This window comes from Cyprinodon variegatus, unplaced genomic scaffold (genome assembly GCF_000732505.1).
Source record: "Cyprinodon variegatus isolate N-32 unplaced genomic scaffold, C_variegatus-1.0 Scaffold170, whole genome shotgun sequence".
Lineage (NCBI taxonomy): Eukaryota > Metazoa > Chordata > Actinopteri > Cyprinodontiformes > Cyprinodontidae > Cyprinodon > Cyprinodon variegatus.
This window is the reverse complement of record NW_015150623.1, coordinates 237,971-249,414: the sequence shown is the minus strand read 5'-3', so window position 1 is coordinate 249,414 and position 11,444 is coordinate 237,971. Positions and strand designations below refer to the sequence as shown.

At 42.2% G+C, this 11,444-nt stretch overlaps 3 protein-coding genes across 4 annotated transcripts in view; all 3 read left to right on the top strand.

Annotated features, from left to right (window-relative positions):
- Positions 1–5,135, top strand: part of LOC107087006 (zinc finger and SCAN domain-containing protein 5B-like) — a 9,007-nt gene extending 3,872 nt beyond the window's left edge. The window contains exons 2-3 of one of the 2 annotated variants that reach the window (XM_015378333.1): positions 1,050–1,110; positions 3,227–5,135. In XM_015378333.1, coding sequence (XP_015233819.1) covers positions 1,050–1,110; positions 3,227–4,137 — 972 coding nt within the window. In that variant the 3' untranslated portion in view covers positions 4,138–5,135. Of the gene's footprint in view, positions 1–1,049; positions 1,111–3,223 lie in introns of both variants that reach the window. The other variant, XM_015378332.1, reaches the window with a different exon arrangement.
- A 3,235-nt stretch (positions 5,136–8,370) lies between these two features.
- On the top strand, positions 8,371–10,361 carry LOC107086995. The gene is made up of 4 exons (XM_015378320.1): positions 8,371–8,801; positions 9,928–10,028; positions 10,096–10,200; positions 10,242–10,361. Exons 1-4 carry the CDS (start codon positions 8,492–8,494, stop codon positions 10,359–10,361), a joined length of 636 nt encoding a protein of 211 aa, XP_015233806.1. The 5' UTR covers positions 8,371–8,491.
- Positions 10,194–11,432, top strand: LOC107087008 (zinc finger protein 184-like). The gene has a single exon (XM_015378335.1). The coding sequence runs from the start codon at positions 10,430–10,432 to the stop codon at positions 10,997–10,999; it is 570 nt and encodes a 189-aa protein (XP_015233821.1). The 5' UTR covers positions 10,194–10,429; the 3' UTR covers positions 11,000–11,432.
- Positions 11,433–11,444: the final 12 nt, after the last annotated feature.

The window sequence follows — 11,444 nt, the reverse complement described above, 5'->3', positions numbered from 1 at the left end:
TTGAGCATTTATTTATTTCTGTATTTATTTTTAAATATGGCAGAGTTGGTCCTTCATACTGCTCTTTGTTTGTCTCTACATTGCTTTCTTTCTTTCATTACTACTATGTATTTTTCTTTATTTCTTCCCATAGAAGTTGTTACTCTTAAAATCCCTACATGAAAAAAATCCCCTTCGTATATCTAAGTATTTCTCCACACTGCTTTGACAGACAACAGGAAAAATAATGGTAGGGATTCAGAATCACGTCCTGCAGCTGGATGGCATGAAATATGGAAACTGATTCTAGTGCCTTTTAGGACAACAGAGAGCGACTCTTCTTGCTGAGCAGGTGGATAATTCTGTGTTTGTGACTGGAAACTCCCATTTAAAGAACAATAGCCTCACAACACATTAATTATTACCATCGCTATTATTATTATTTGGCTATAAAAAGCTAAGCAGACAGAAGAGATTTATTTTTGCAACCAAACCAACCTGCTGCTAACATTCAACAAAAATGAGTGTTTTAGATTGTAGCCAGCCCCCTTAAAATAGAAACCACATTTAGTTTGTTTAGTTAAAGTAAAAATAAAATGAAGGAACCCTAAACACAGCAGCGGTTTACAGTCAGACGCCAGCAGCTGTAATAGAGAAGCTACCCTGATGAACGGCAGCGTTGATGTTATTAGGGTTCGGTTATCAGCTCCCTAATCACCCACAGCACCCTCAGACAGCTCTGAAGGTCTCGTTTAGGTCTGATGTTAATATTCTTCTCCTTATCTGGGCTGAGAATCTGCTCATGCAGACATGTTGGTGTGGAGATGAAGCCGATGATTATTCCCTCTCTGGGTGGAAGCTGCAGGCAGAAAAGCTGCTTCTCAAGTTAATTAGCTCCTAATCTGAGGGAAGGCAAAGCGACGCTTTAATGGATGAGGTGATTAGAAGAAGAATGGCTGACTTTCTCTGTGTTTTATCCTGGATTTAAACTGCTCTCCTGCATGGCTGCATGTTTCGCTGTTTTATAAGCCTGATCCTGTGTCTGTTGATGAATGTTGTGGCGTCTCCAGGTTCCAGACGTGGTGCTGATCAAAGATGAAGACTCAGACGGATACGACAGCATAGAGGACGGTGAGCAGGGAAACCTTCTTCTCTTTTAACATCCGTAGCTCTGATTGGAACTCTGACTGTTCAGTCCTTCCTCTGCCTGCCAGTGAGATGCTGTTGACTGGAGGAGGGGGGCAATCAGGCCGGTCTTTCACTCCTGATGTCATAAAAATCTCATTTTTAGGGAAGAAAGCAGTCCTGGTAGAAGGGAAGAATTTATCAATGGATCCTGAACAATTAGGGTTTTCTTAATGTATGGATGCTAAATGGACCAGAATTTCTTTGCCCTTTTGTTCCAGACTTTTTTAGTTGATGATGAACCCCAGTGAACCCCGGTCTGGACCCAATAAACCGAGCCTCTTTCTAAGGAGGTGATCTGACCCAAATACAGAAAACATGCCTTTTTGGACTTGATGAGCCACAGTAGCGGTCTGTAGCGATAGCAGAGGGGCAGCTTTCTGATACCGGTCGGATAATTGACGCTGATCTGGCATTCTGACCCAGTCAGAAGTTTTTTTTTACCATTACAGAAACTCAGGCTCAGCGATCTAGTCATTCAGTTCTACGTTTGTGGTGTCAGTGACGCCATCAGGCACAGTAGCTGTTTATGTCAAGCCTGATGCCTTCACTCACATGGGAAGGTAAGCAGGTACATTATTGCGCTTTTCTGTGCCACCCACCTCAGTCGGCTGAGAGATCGGTGTGCAGGATCTAGACTCACAACCCTTCACTTATAACGAGATTCTAAACTCTGACAAACTCAATCCTTTACAGCTATTATCTCAGCTCTCTGACCTCACAACTTGTTTATCTGTATGTAAATTAACCTCATCAACCAGCCAATAGAAGACGGGCCTTTTTCATCCAATCAAAGCAATCCTTACAAATACTATATTCAGATGGATTAAAAAAAAATAAAACAAAGTAATAAAATCAACCTGTAAATCAAAATACTGCAACTCCTGTGTGACAAGATTTAAGAAAAACACTGTAATCAAATAAACACTTCAGTGTTCTATATTAACATATATTTAAAAGGTCGATAATAATTTAAAAGCTCTGTTTCTGTACTCCTCCGGCGGTGCAGGAATACGGTACAAAACCAAAGTTAAATGTTTCTTATTTTCAACATTGTCATATTACATTGCTTCCCCACAGTTAGATTCATTTTCTCGTCACTATTTTACCAAGCTGGTCCTCATGGGAAAGGCTGTCTTCCTTCAGCCAGAACAATACAGCTTTTTACCAGTGGGGGGAGCCAAAATCGGCCAAAACTGAAAGTTCTTTAGGAATGCTTTAATCTAGAATCCTATAGTGTTTAATTTCTAACAGTCTGATGTTGTTTCCTAATCTCTACCACCGTAGGTGTAATATTGTTGATTTACTGGTGGAGATTGGTTCCTTTCATCCATCTGAATGCAGTATACCCAGGAATTACTTTGATTGGATTAGAAAGGCCTGCCTTTGATTGGCGGGTCCGTGTGCTTCGTTTTCATGCAGTTAAGCAAAGGAGCAAAGAGAGAAGAAGTGGAGCAGATGTGTTTTAATTTAAAGGCTGCACATCTGTTTACGTGTCTGGCACAAAGAAATCCGGCATCCTTCATTCCTTCAGCGGCAGGATTGCATCGGTCTCGGCTGTGGGTCACTTCTTTCAGCCTAGAGTTCAGTATCGGATTGGATTGGGTGGGGGAAACTGGATCAGTACATCTCTGAGAGATAGATGTTCTGAAGTCACATTTGATCTGCCTACTGCCGCTTAGCAGCGCCACTGGTAGCGTACTGTAACTCGGGTTTAACAGGAGCCATGGTTTCCTTCAGTGTTCTAAAGTTAGATCAGATCTGCTCTTCTGATGCTGTGATGACTAACCAGCAGAACAGAAGTGGAGCTCTCAGGACTGCGGGGATCGTTTACCTGTTCTCCCAATAATCATTATAGTCCACCTAAAAAAAAAAATAACTTAAAACATTGAAGAAAACCACAGGAAACGTGTCTTTATAAACTTAGGGAGTCCGCCACTAACCGTGGCTCCATCAGTACAAACAGAGGATCTGTTTCTGTCTAAACTTTCCTCCAGGAAATAAATCTGGTTCCAGGATCCATCCAGCAGGTCCTTACAGCTCTGTGTTTATCTTTCAGCAGAGAGGAAGCACCTTGATGGGGGGGCGTCTGCTGCAAGCAAAGAGGTTCCCATGATCAGGAGAAGGCGACGCCGCAGTCGCGTCTATGAAGACTCTGACACGTCGTCCTCTGAGCAGCTGGTGCTGAAAACACCCCGAGTGGCCGCGGGGTCGCAGAAGACCCCGCTCCTCTACAGCCTGGACTCCCCTCGGAGCGAACCGGGCCGCTCTGCTCGGCTCCTGGAGGACGTCCAGATGAAAGTCAGCGACTCGGTTTGTTCCTATCCGGGTCAGATGGACCCGGATGTCCACCTGGTTCAGGACTGCTCACTGGTTCCTCCGGGTCCAAGCAGGCAGGTCTTTTTCAGCAGCAGCAGTCTGATGGAGGCTCAGCCCACGGCGAACAGAAGCAACCTGGACATGAACCTGGAGCCAGCCTGGTCCAAGCAGACCAAAGGCTCCATGTCTTTTGCTCAGTTCTGTCAGAATGAGAACATGGAGGGTGATACGTTTGGGCTGAAGCTGGTTGGCATCTCCGGCCCAGCTTCTGCGGACGCCAGAAGCCCCGCTTTTGATTATGAAAGCGGCGGTAGCGTGCTGAACTTCGGCCTGTACAGTGACCCGCCGGGCCAGTCCCAGCTCCCCGCGGGGGAACCAGACGATGACCCTCAGAGGAAGCGCTTCGTCTGCTCCATATGCAACAAGACGTACGCCACGGCGCAGAACCTGGAGGTCCACACCCGGATCCACACGGGCGAGAGGCCCTTCGCCTGCGACCAGTGCGGAAAGAAGTTCACGCAGTCGGCCCACCTGAGGTCCCACCTGAACGTGCACACAGGCGAGCGGCCCTTCAGCTGCACGCTCTGCTCCAGGAGCTTCATGGTCAAGTACAGCCTCAAGCTGCACATGAAGAAGTGTCACCCCAACAGCTGAGCCCGTCCGCTCGCTCCAGATTTTACTGCAACGTTTTAAGAATTTAGCTTTCTGCATGTTTATAAAATCAAACTTCAAAACTCGTGGTTCCAGGTTTTTATGCAGCTCTGTAGCACTTTAATAAAGAATTCTGAATTGATTAGATTAAATGAGTGGAAATGAACAGATTAGGAGCCAATTTAGAAACAAGAACTTACAGGTTCCTACAGAGCATCCAGAAAGTATTCTCAGCTTTTTTCCATTTTCAGTTACCTCACTGGCTGCTGCCCACTTGGGTGCAGAAACACTGTGACACTGTGATCTCTCTAAGTTACTCTAGCTGTCCAGAAGCACTATAAAACAGAGCTTCTTCTGCTACAACTCTATGCTGGACACTCGTCGCATTCAAACGGATTTTATTTCTTCTAGTAAGGGACAGCTAGCCTAACGTAGCACTGGCATGTCTTCTCTCTCTTTTCTGACTCTTTTTAAATCTTCCTCTCTCCTGCTCTGTGTCAGATGTCCAGTTATTCCTCTGCCTCCTTTAGTGATAATGGCACGTGAAATAAGTCTATTTTTAGCTCTATGTATTTTAATACAGAGCTGCACACTTTGAAGCATAATGCCAGGAATCCGGAAAAAAATGATGCTCTACATGCCTACAGTGATCAGTAAACATCCGTTAAAAACCACATCACACAACAACCCGCTCAGTTAATATATAGATATATTTACTGTGTGAACGTGAAAACGCTTCAGTACAACTTAATTTAACACTACAGTCATGTGACACACCACAGACCGGTACTAACATGGCTGCAGATGGAGTCATAACCACGTAGACCACTCTTTACGTTTAGAAGACGAACTACGATCAGTGCGCACACACAAATATGCTAAGCTTATTTTGACAGAACTGAAATCATTACATTTATTATGGTTGATTTTTAATTCTTGCCTTTAAGGCTTATTAGATTGTTGGCTGGAACATTGAACATCTGAACGCTGAACTTTAACTCCAGTTAACTATAATATCTATTTTGATTTGTAATCAGTACGTGGTTGAATTAATTCTTCCCAATAACTGTCGGGGAGGACAGAAAGTTGCTGATTTCCATCCATTCGGTGTTAGTCCAGTTCATACGTCCATCAGATTTGACAGGCCAATGCGATTTCTAGAGTCGACTTTAAGCACAGCAACATTAGAAAAGCTCTTCTGACACGTGCATTTGATATAGGGAGGGGGAGGAGTTTATTTGCATCAAGCGCTAAATCCCAGAAGCAGCAAGGTTCTTCTTCCAACCAGAATGCATCGATCGTCAGCGTGAGGTTTATCTACTCTAGTTCTGTGCTCTAAACACCCTGGCAGATAACATTAGCTAATCAGCCCACAGTGAAGCTAAAGCCTCTCCTTTTAGATTTTTTGGGGTTTTTTTTGTGAGGTCAGAGCGCTCTGGAGCAGGTTTTCATTCACGTCTCTTTATTCATCTTTCCCTCCATCCTGACAATTCCTGCTGCTGAAAAACATTCTCATAGCATGATGGTGCCACCACCGTGCTGCACTGTAGGGGTGTTACTGGCACCCGTTTTTCTACAAACATGTCCAATCTTTGTCTCATCAGACCACCAGAGGATTTTGTTTCTCACAGTCTGAAGCTCCTTCAGGACGCGGTGCCTGATCAGTGGATTGCTGCTGCTTCTAGAAGGTTCTCCTCAGAGCAACACTGGAACTGTTAGACGGGTTCTGATGGCTGAGTTTAGACAGTCGTCAACCATCCTGGTGGTTAGAGACAGTCAGTGGAAACAGTTTGGATCTTGGCTCGATTTCTTTGCAAAATATGTGATTTCTCTGTTTTACATAACCTTGCTTTATAAAATAAACACTTTTTTTTTTACATTTTGTGACAGATCTGTGGAAAAAAGTGCTGTGAATATTTTGAGGATGCTCACTCTGGAGAGAAAGCGTGTGATGGTTCAGGTGCAGCTACTGCTTTATAGCTCTGCTTTTACTGCCTGGTTTAATCTGGTTTCATGCAGACGGTTCTAACAGATACTGTTGGTGGGAGGGACATGACGCTCAAGGCCACTAAAGGCTCCCTCCAATGGTCTTTCTGCTGGTGCTACTGTTTTGGTTTTAAAAACAGATTTTTTTGATACATTCTGTCTGCTGTGTTATTATTCATGTTTTGTTTGAAATAAAATATAAAACCTGTTAACTTCACTGCAATCCATTTAAAAGGCTTGAGGAGTGTACAAACTGGAACTAAGACTTGTTGAGGCGTTTGGTTGAACCTTTAAACTCTGTGTGCTGAGTTTGCTGATTCTAGAGGAAGACTAGTTGGTTCCAGTGGAAAAGTCGTCGTCCTCCAGGATCCTTCTGGCTGCTTTTCTCCTCTGGATTTAATCTACAACCAGACTGTTATATTTAGGGTATTAGAACTGAGAAAAAATGATTAAAGTGATTCATCAACCTCTGGCTGAAAACTTATTACTGCACCATAAACACTGATCTGAAACAGATCATGTTTGAATGTTAAGTTATTTAATCAAAACACTTAAATACGATATATATATATATATATATATATATATATATATATATATATATATATATATATATATATATATATATATATATAAAACAAATAGAAATAACATTGTTCTCAGGACTAATTGGACTGAATTTAGAACATGATTTTTATTTTTGTTATATATCCGAGAACCAAGGAGGAAGAAAAGCGCTCCAATGCACAAAATGACAAGATGCAGAATATTAAATAAAGGAGATTATGGGATTACCATCATCAATTTGGTATATTTGATACATTTTATATATATACATCAAGTACATATTTCCCTTTATTTGATACTTAATAATAAATAAACAGCAACTACAGGAAACACACATTGACCCAGTTTAAACAACTGGACTGGATAGTGATGTTAATTCAGATGTCCATCTTCTAGGTTGGAGAATAGAGAAATATGTTGGTCACATTTTTTCCCCTCTTTAATGAGCATCTGTGGGTTCTGGCCTGATCTGGCCCTAGTCCCAGTCAGAGCTTTGATGTGGCAGGACTGGACCGTTTGATACCATCTCCTCCTCCAGGTGGATTCTGGCTTTAAGAAATAATACAGAGCTGTCTGGTGGCTTTAATTATTTTCTCACCACAGACAGGAAAAGGAAAAAAAAAAACTAAAATTTTGCAGATCAGTGGAAATTCAAAACAAAAGGTTTTTGTTCTGACTAGGAACTCTTACTGGAAAAAGAAGATTCAAGAAAAAACTGAAAAGAAAGAGAGAAAAGGCCTCTTTTGAAATGAGTAAGCATCTATATTTTAGAAAAAGGTTTTATTCTTAAATAATTTTTGACTAAAGGAGGCTCCATACTATGAAGGACCAACTCTGCCATATTTAAAAATAAATACAGAAATAAATAAATGCTCAATAAATGTATAAGCATACAATTAATTGCCAACAAAAGGGGGGGGGTAAAGCATGTGCTCGACTTTAACCTAGTTCTATCAAACAGACTGTAAAGAACCTTGATATGATATGTTCTGGAAATTGACGTAAAGTAAATAAATTGAATTAAATTGGAAGTAAATTCAAATATAATTTTTTTTCAAGTTGATTCTGAACACATGTTCTTTTTTGATAAATTATTTGTATTTATAAGTAATGAAATTAAATCAGGCATAAGACCACTAAAGAATAAACACATATTTCAATTAAAGGTATTCTACCAATTCAGATTTTTTTAATTGATGTAAAATAGTAAAACTAAATGATGTAAAATGTAATTCTGGTAAAACTAACATTTGGATCTTTTCTTTCTTTTTAAGAAAAAAAAAAATTCTCTGTGAAGTTCCAAAGAAATTTATATTTCCTCAAACATCTAAATGTTGTGTTCTGCATTTAACAAATTAATAAAGAGTTTTTTTTTTCTCAGAGCTAAAATCCTTTATTTTAGCGCCCAGTTTAATCTGTGACTTCTGTTAATTTTAATGGCATTTTATGGCAGATGTTTTGTCGTCATCTGCTGGGCTGAATTGTAATAATACGGTTATTATTGTGTAAAAAAATAATAATAATAATTCTGCTGTTTATTGCAAATCCACAGAAAATGTATAGTGATTTTAGAAAAGAGTAAATCAACTCATTTAATTTATTCTTTATCACTTTAATTTCTTTAAAAGATTATTCTGTGTTACGTTGATGACGTGTGACTTCACGCATGCGCACAAAGTATTGTATCAATTCCTGGTTGATGTGGAGGCCTCTCTCAGGATAAACAGGTTCTGCTGAGGTTATTTTAATTCTAGCTGGCTTTCAGCGGTTCTGGACGTCCTGCTTCTACTGGATCAGCAGGAAAATGTCTCCGGCATCCTCGTTTCACTCTCAGCTCGCCTCCATCATGGAGGTTCTGGCTAACACGGCGGTGGCGGAGATCTGTGAGCTGGTAGACAGCGGCTACGCGGTGCTGCAGCTCGAGATCTCCCGCAGCCGCAAGGAGAACGAGGTTCTGCGGAGGAAACTGCGGCTCATGGAGCTCCGAGCGGCGCGATCTGCCGCACTCCGAGCCGCCGCGAGCGGCAGCGGCAGCGCGCCGTTTTATGCTAGCGGCGGACGCACGCGCGTCAACCAGCGCGTCCACGAGCAGAGGAGGCACGCGCCACCGACAGGTAGCTAACTAACCGTTATATTTATATTTCTTTAAAGGTTCACATTTACCAGATGGAAAAGCTAAGATTTTATTTTTTCTGAAATGTTTAGCTTCCAAACAGCTTTGAGAAACATTAACCTGCTGATGGTTTATTCACCCAAATCAGAAGAAAAATATTTTATTTGTGTTTTCACAAATTGAATATTTCCATTTGCATAATGTGACATTATTGCATAATATTTGTGTTTTTTTATTATCATAAATATTTCAGATTTTCATCTGATTTAACCATTAAATGGAGCGGAATATCCCTTTAATTTGGTAATGAAAGGAGGCTGACCTTTACATTAAAGCAAACGTTTTAGAAAATTATATATTTATAAACAATGTATTCAAGGCAAAGTTAAAGAAAAATATTGGAAAATCAAATAAAGGAAATTAGAATTTCTTTGAAGATGATGACATTTTTGAAAAACTTAATAACAATGTAAGGTAAATGTAAACAGAAAACCTTAGTGAGCAAAATAAATCAGAATCTCAAATTTTTGTTAAAATTGTTCAGAAAAAAGTACTAACACTTCACTTTACTAACTGTCAGAACTCCTTTTTATTTACTGTAAAATCTGAGAGTGAGAAAATAGAACCATTATAGCTAACTGAATAGATGTTGGTAGTCAGAAATGTCAGCAGAAAAACAATTTTAAAGAAGGATAATGTTAAATTTACTAAAAGGAGAAATCATTAGTTGGTTCTCAGACACCTTTAAATTTCAATTTGAAATTACAATGTATTGCAAAATTCATGATAAAAGGATGATAATGAAGAACATCCCCAATATTATTTGTAAACTCTTATTGTTGCTGAACTGTAAACATGTTGTAACTAATCAGATGAAAAAGACCAAGATGAAAAAGTGATTAAACAAACATTTAAACGGCTCCACTGATGACAGAGCAGCTACGGAGCAGACAGGAAGTCCTCCACAAGCTCTGAGAACCAAAACAGTCAAACATGAGAGCAGCAGCCGCTCTATAAGTGCGTTTCTGAAGGTTTTGTAGTGGCCTAGTCAAAGTCCAGAGCTTTGAGCCATTGAGGGATCTGTGGAGAAACAACAGATCTGTTTCAAATAGTCTGGGGTTTTGCAGGAGTTGGAGAAGAGCTGTCCTTGCCGTCCAATGAGCAGACGTCTCTGAGCAGAGACACCTGTCCACCATCAGAACCAGTACAGGAGGCTGCAGAGCAGACGGTGAGTCCAGGTCCTGCTAGGCTTCAGCTGCAGGTTCTACAGGTTTGACGCTGCGTTGTGTTTTCAGCCTGCTGCAGCTGAGATGTCGACTGTGATCAAACTAGAAGATGAAGACGAGCCGTGGTCCCAACCTGACCCCCACAGTAAGCCTTTCACTGCTTTGTCTGTCCGGGTGATGCTGACCTCTGACCCTAACAGTCTTTGCGCCCCTAGATGGTCGCTGTGGAGTTTCTGAGGAAGAAGCTGAAAAGGAGGCTTCGCCCTCGCCGATCAAACAGGAAGCAGCAGATAAAGGAGACGGCGGCTGCGTCTCCTGGACGAGCGGGCAAGTGAGCTCCACCTCCACCCAACATGTCCTGAACTCCAACCAGAGGCCAGAAACCAGCAGCTTTGACTCCCTGATGCTGCCGCACACTTCCCAAGATCCTACAGCGCCAGAACCCGGCAGCTCCTCTGGGTTTATTCCCAGCAGGAATGTTTCTACTGATTCAGCGAGCAGCGGTGGTTTCTCCCACGGCAAGGCAACTCTGGCTACAGCAGAGCAGCAAGGGGCTCCTCAGAGACAGGCTGCAGGAGGACACGGCTCCTTCTTCAGGTGGCGGCTACAGAGCCGGGCCGACTCCAGAGCGAGGACGTTCGTCTGTAACTTTTGCGGGAAGGGGCTGGCCTGCCTGAAGAACCTGAAGACCCACATGCGGGTCCACACGGGCGAGAAACCGTACGTCTGTGCCCTCTGCGGGAAACGCTTCTCCGACTCCAGCAACCTGAAGCGGCACCAGAGCGTTCACACCGGCGAGAAACGCTACGGCTGCGTCCACTGCGGGAAGCGCTTCGCTCAGTCCGGCTCGCTGAAGGTCCACATGAGCGTTCACACAGACTGCCGGCAGTTTAAGTGCTCCTTCTGCGGGAAGACGTTTACGTCCGGAGGACATCTGAGGAGACATGTCGCCACGCATGTTGGGGAGACATGACCGGCTGCTGCGTTACCATGACAACCTTTACAAAAGGCCCCCTAGACAGCAGACAGGAGCTCAGTGGGTTTGCAGTTTAAATGCTGCAGATGTTTCAGACCATCATCTCTGTGGTTCTAGAACAAGAAACTCAAATCCACCAATAACGAAGTTTACCTTCATCAGATCCAGAAAATGTGTCAGAGGGTCGTTTCAGGTTCAGTTCATCTCCAGGTGAAAAGAAGATGTGAAGCTGATGAAACCAAAGAAGGAACCCGAACATATGATTCATTTTATCTACAGAAAACTGCTGAACTCTTTTCCTGTCACAGTAACCATAGAAAGCCCCGCCCCTTTTCACCACAAACCTGTTCAACCCTGGAAAAAGGTCAGACTGAGTGACTGGTGCAGCTAAAGCTTGGAAGGAAAATGCAAAAAAAAAAAAAAAAACTGATGTTTTAGTGTC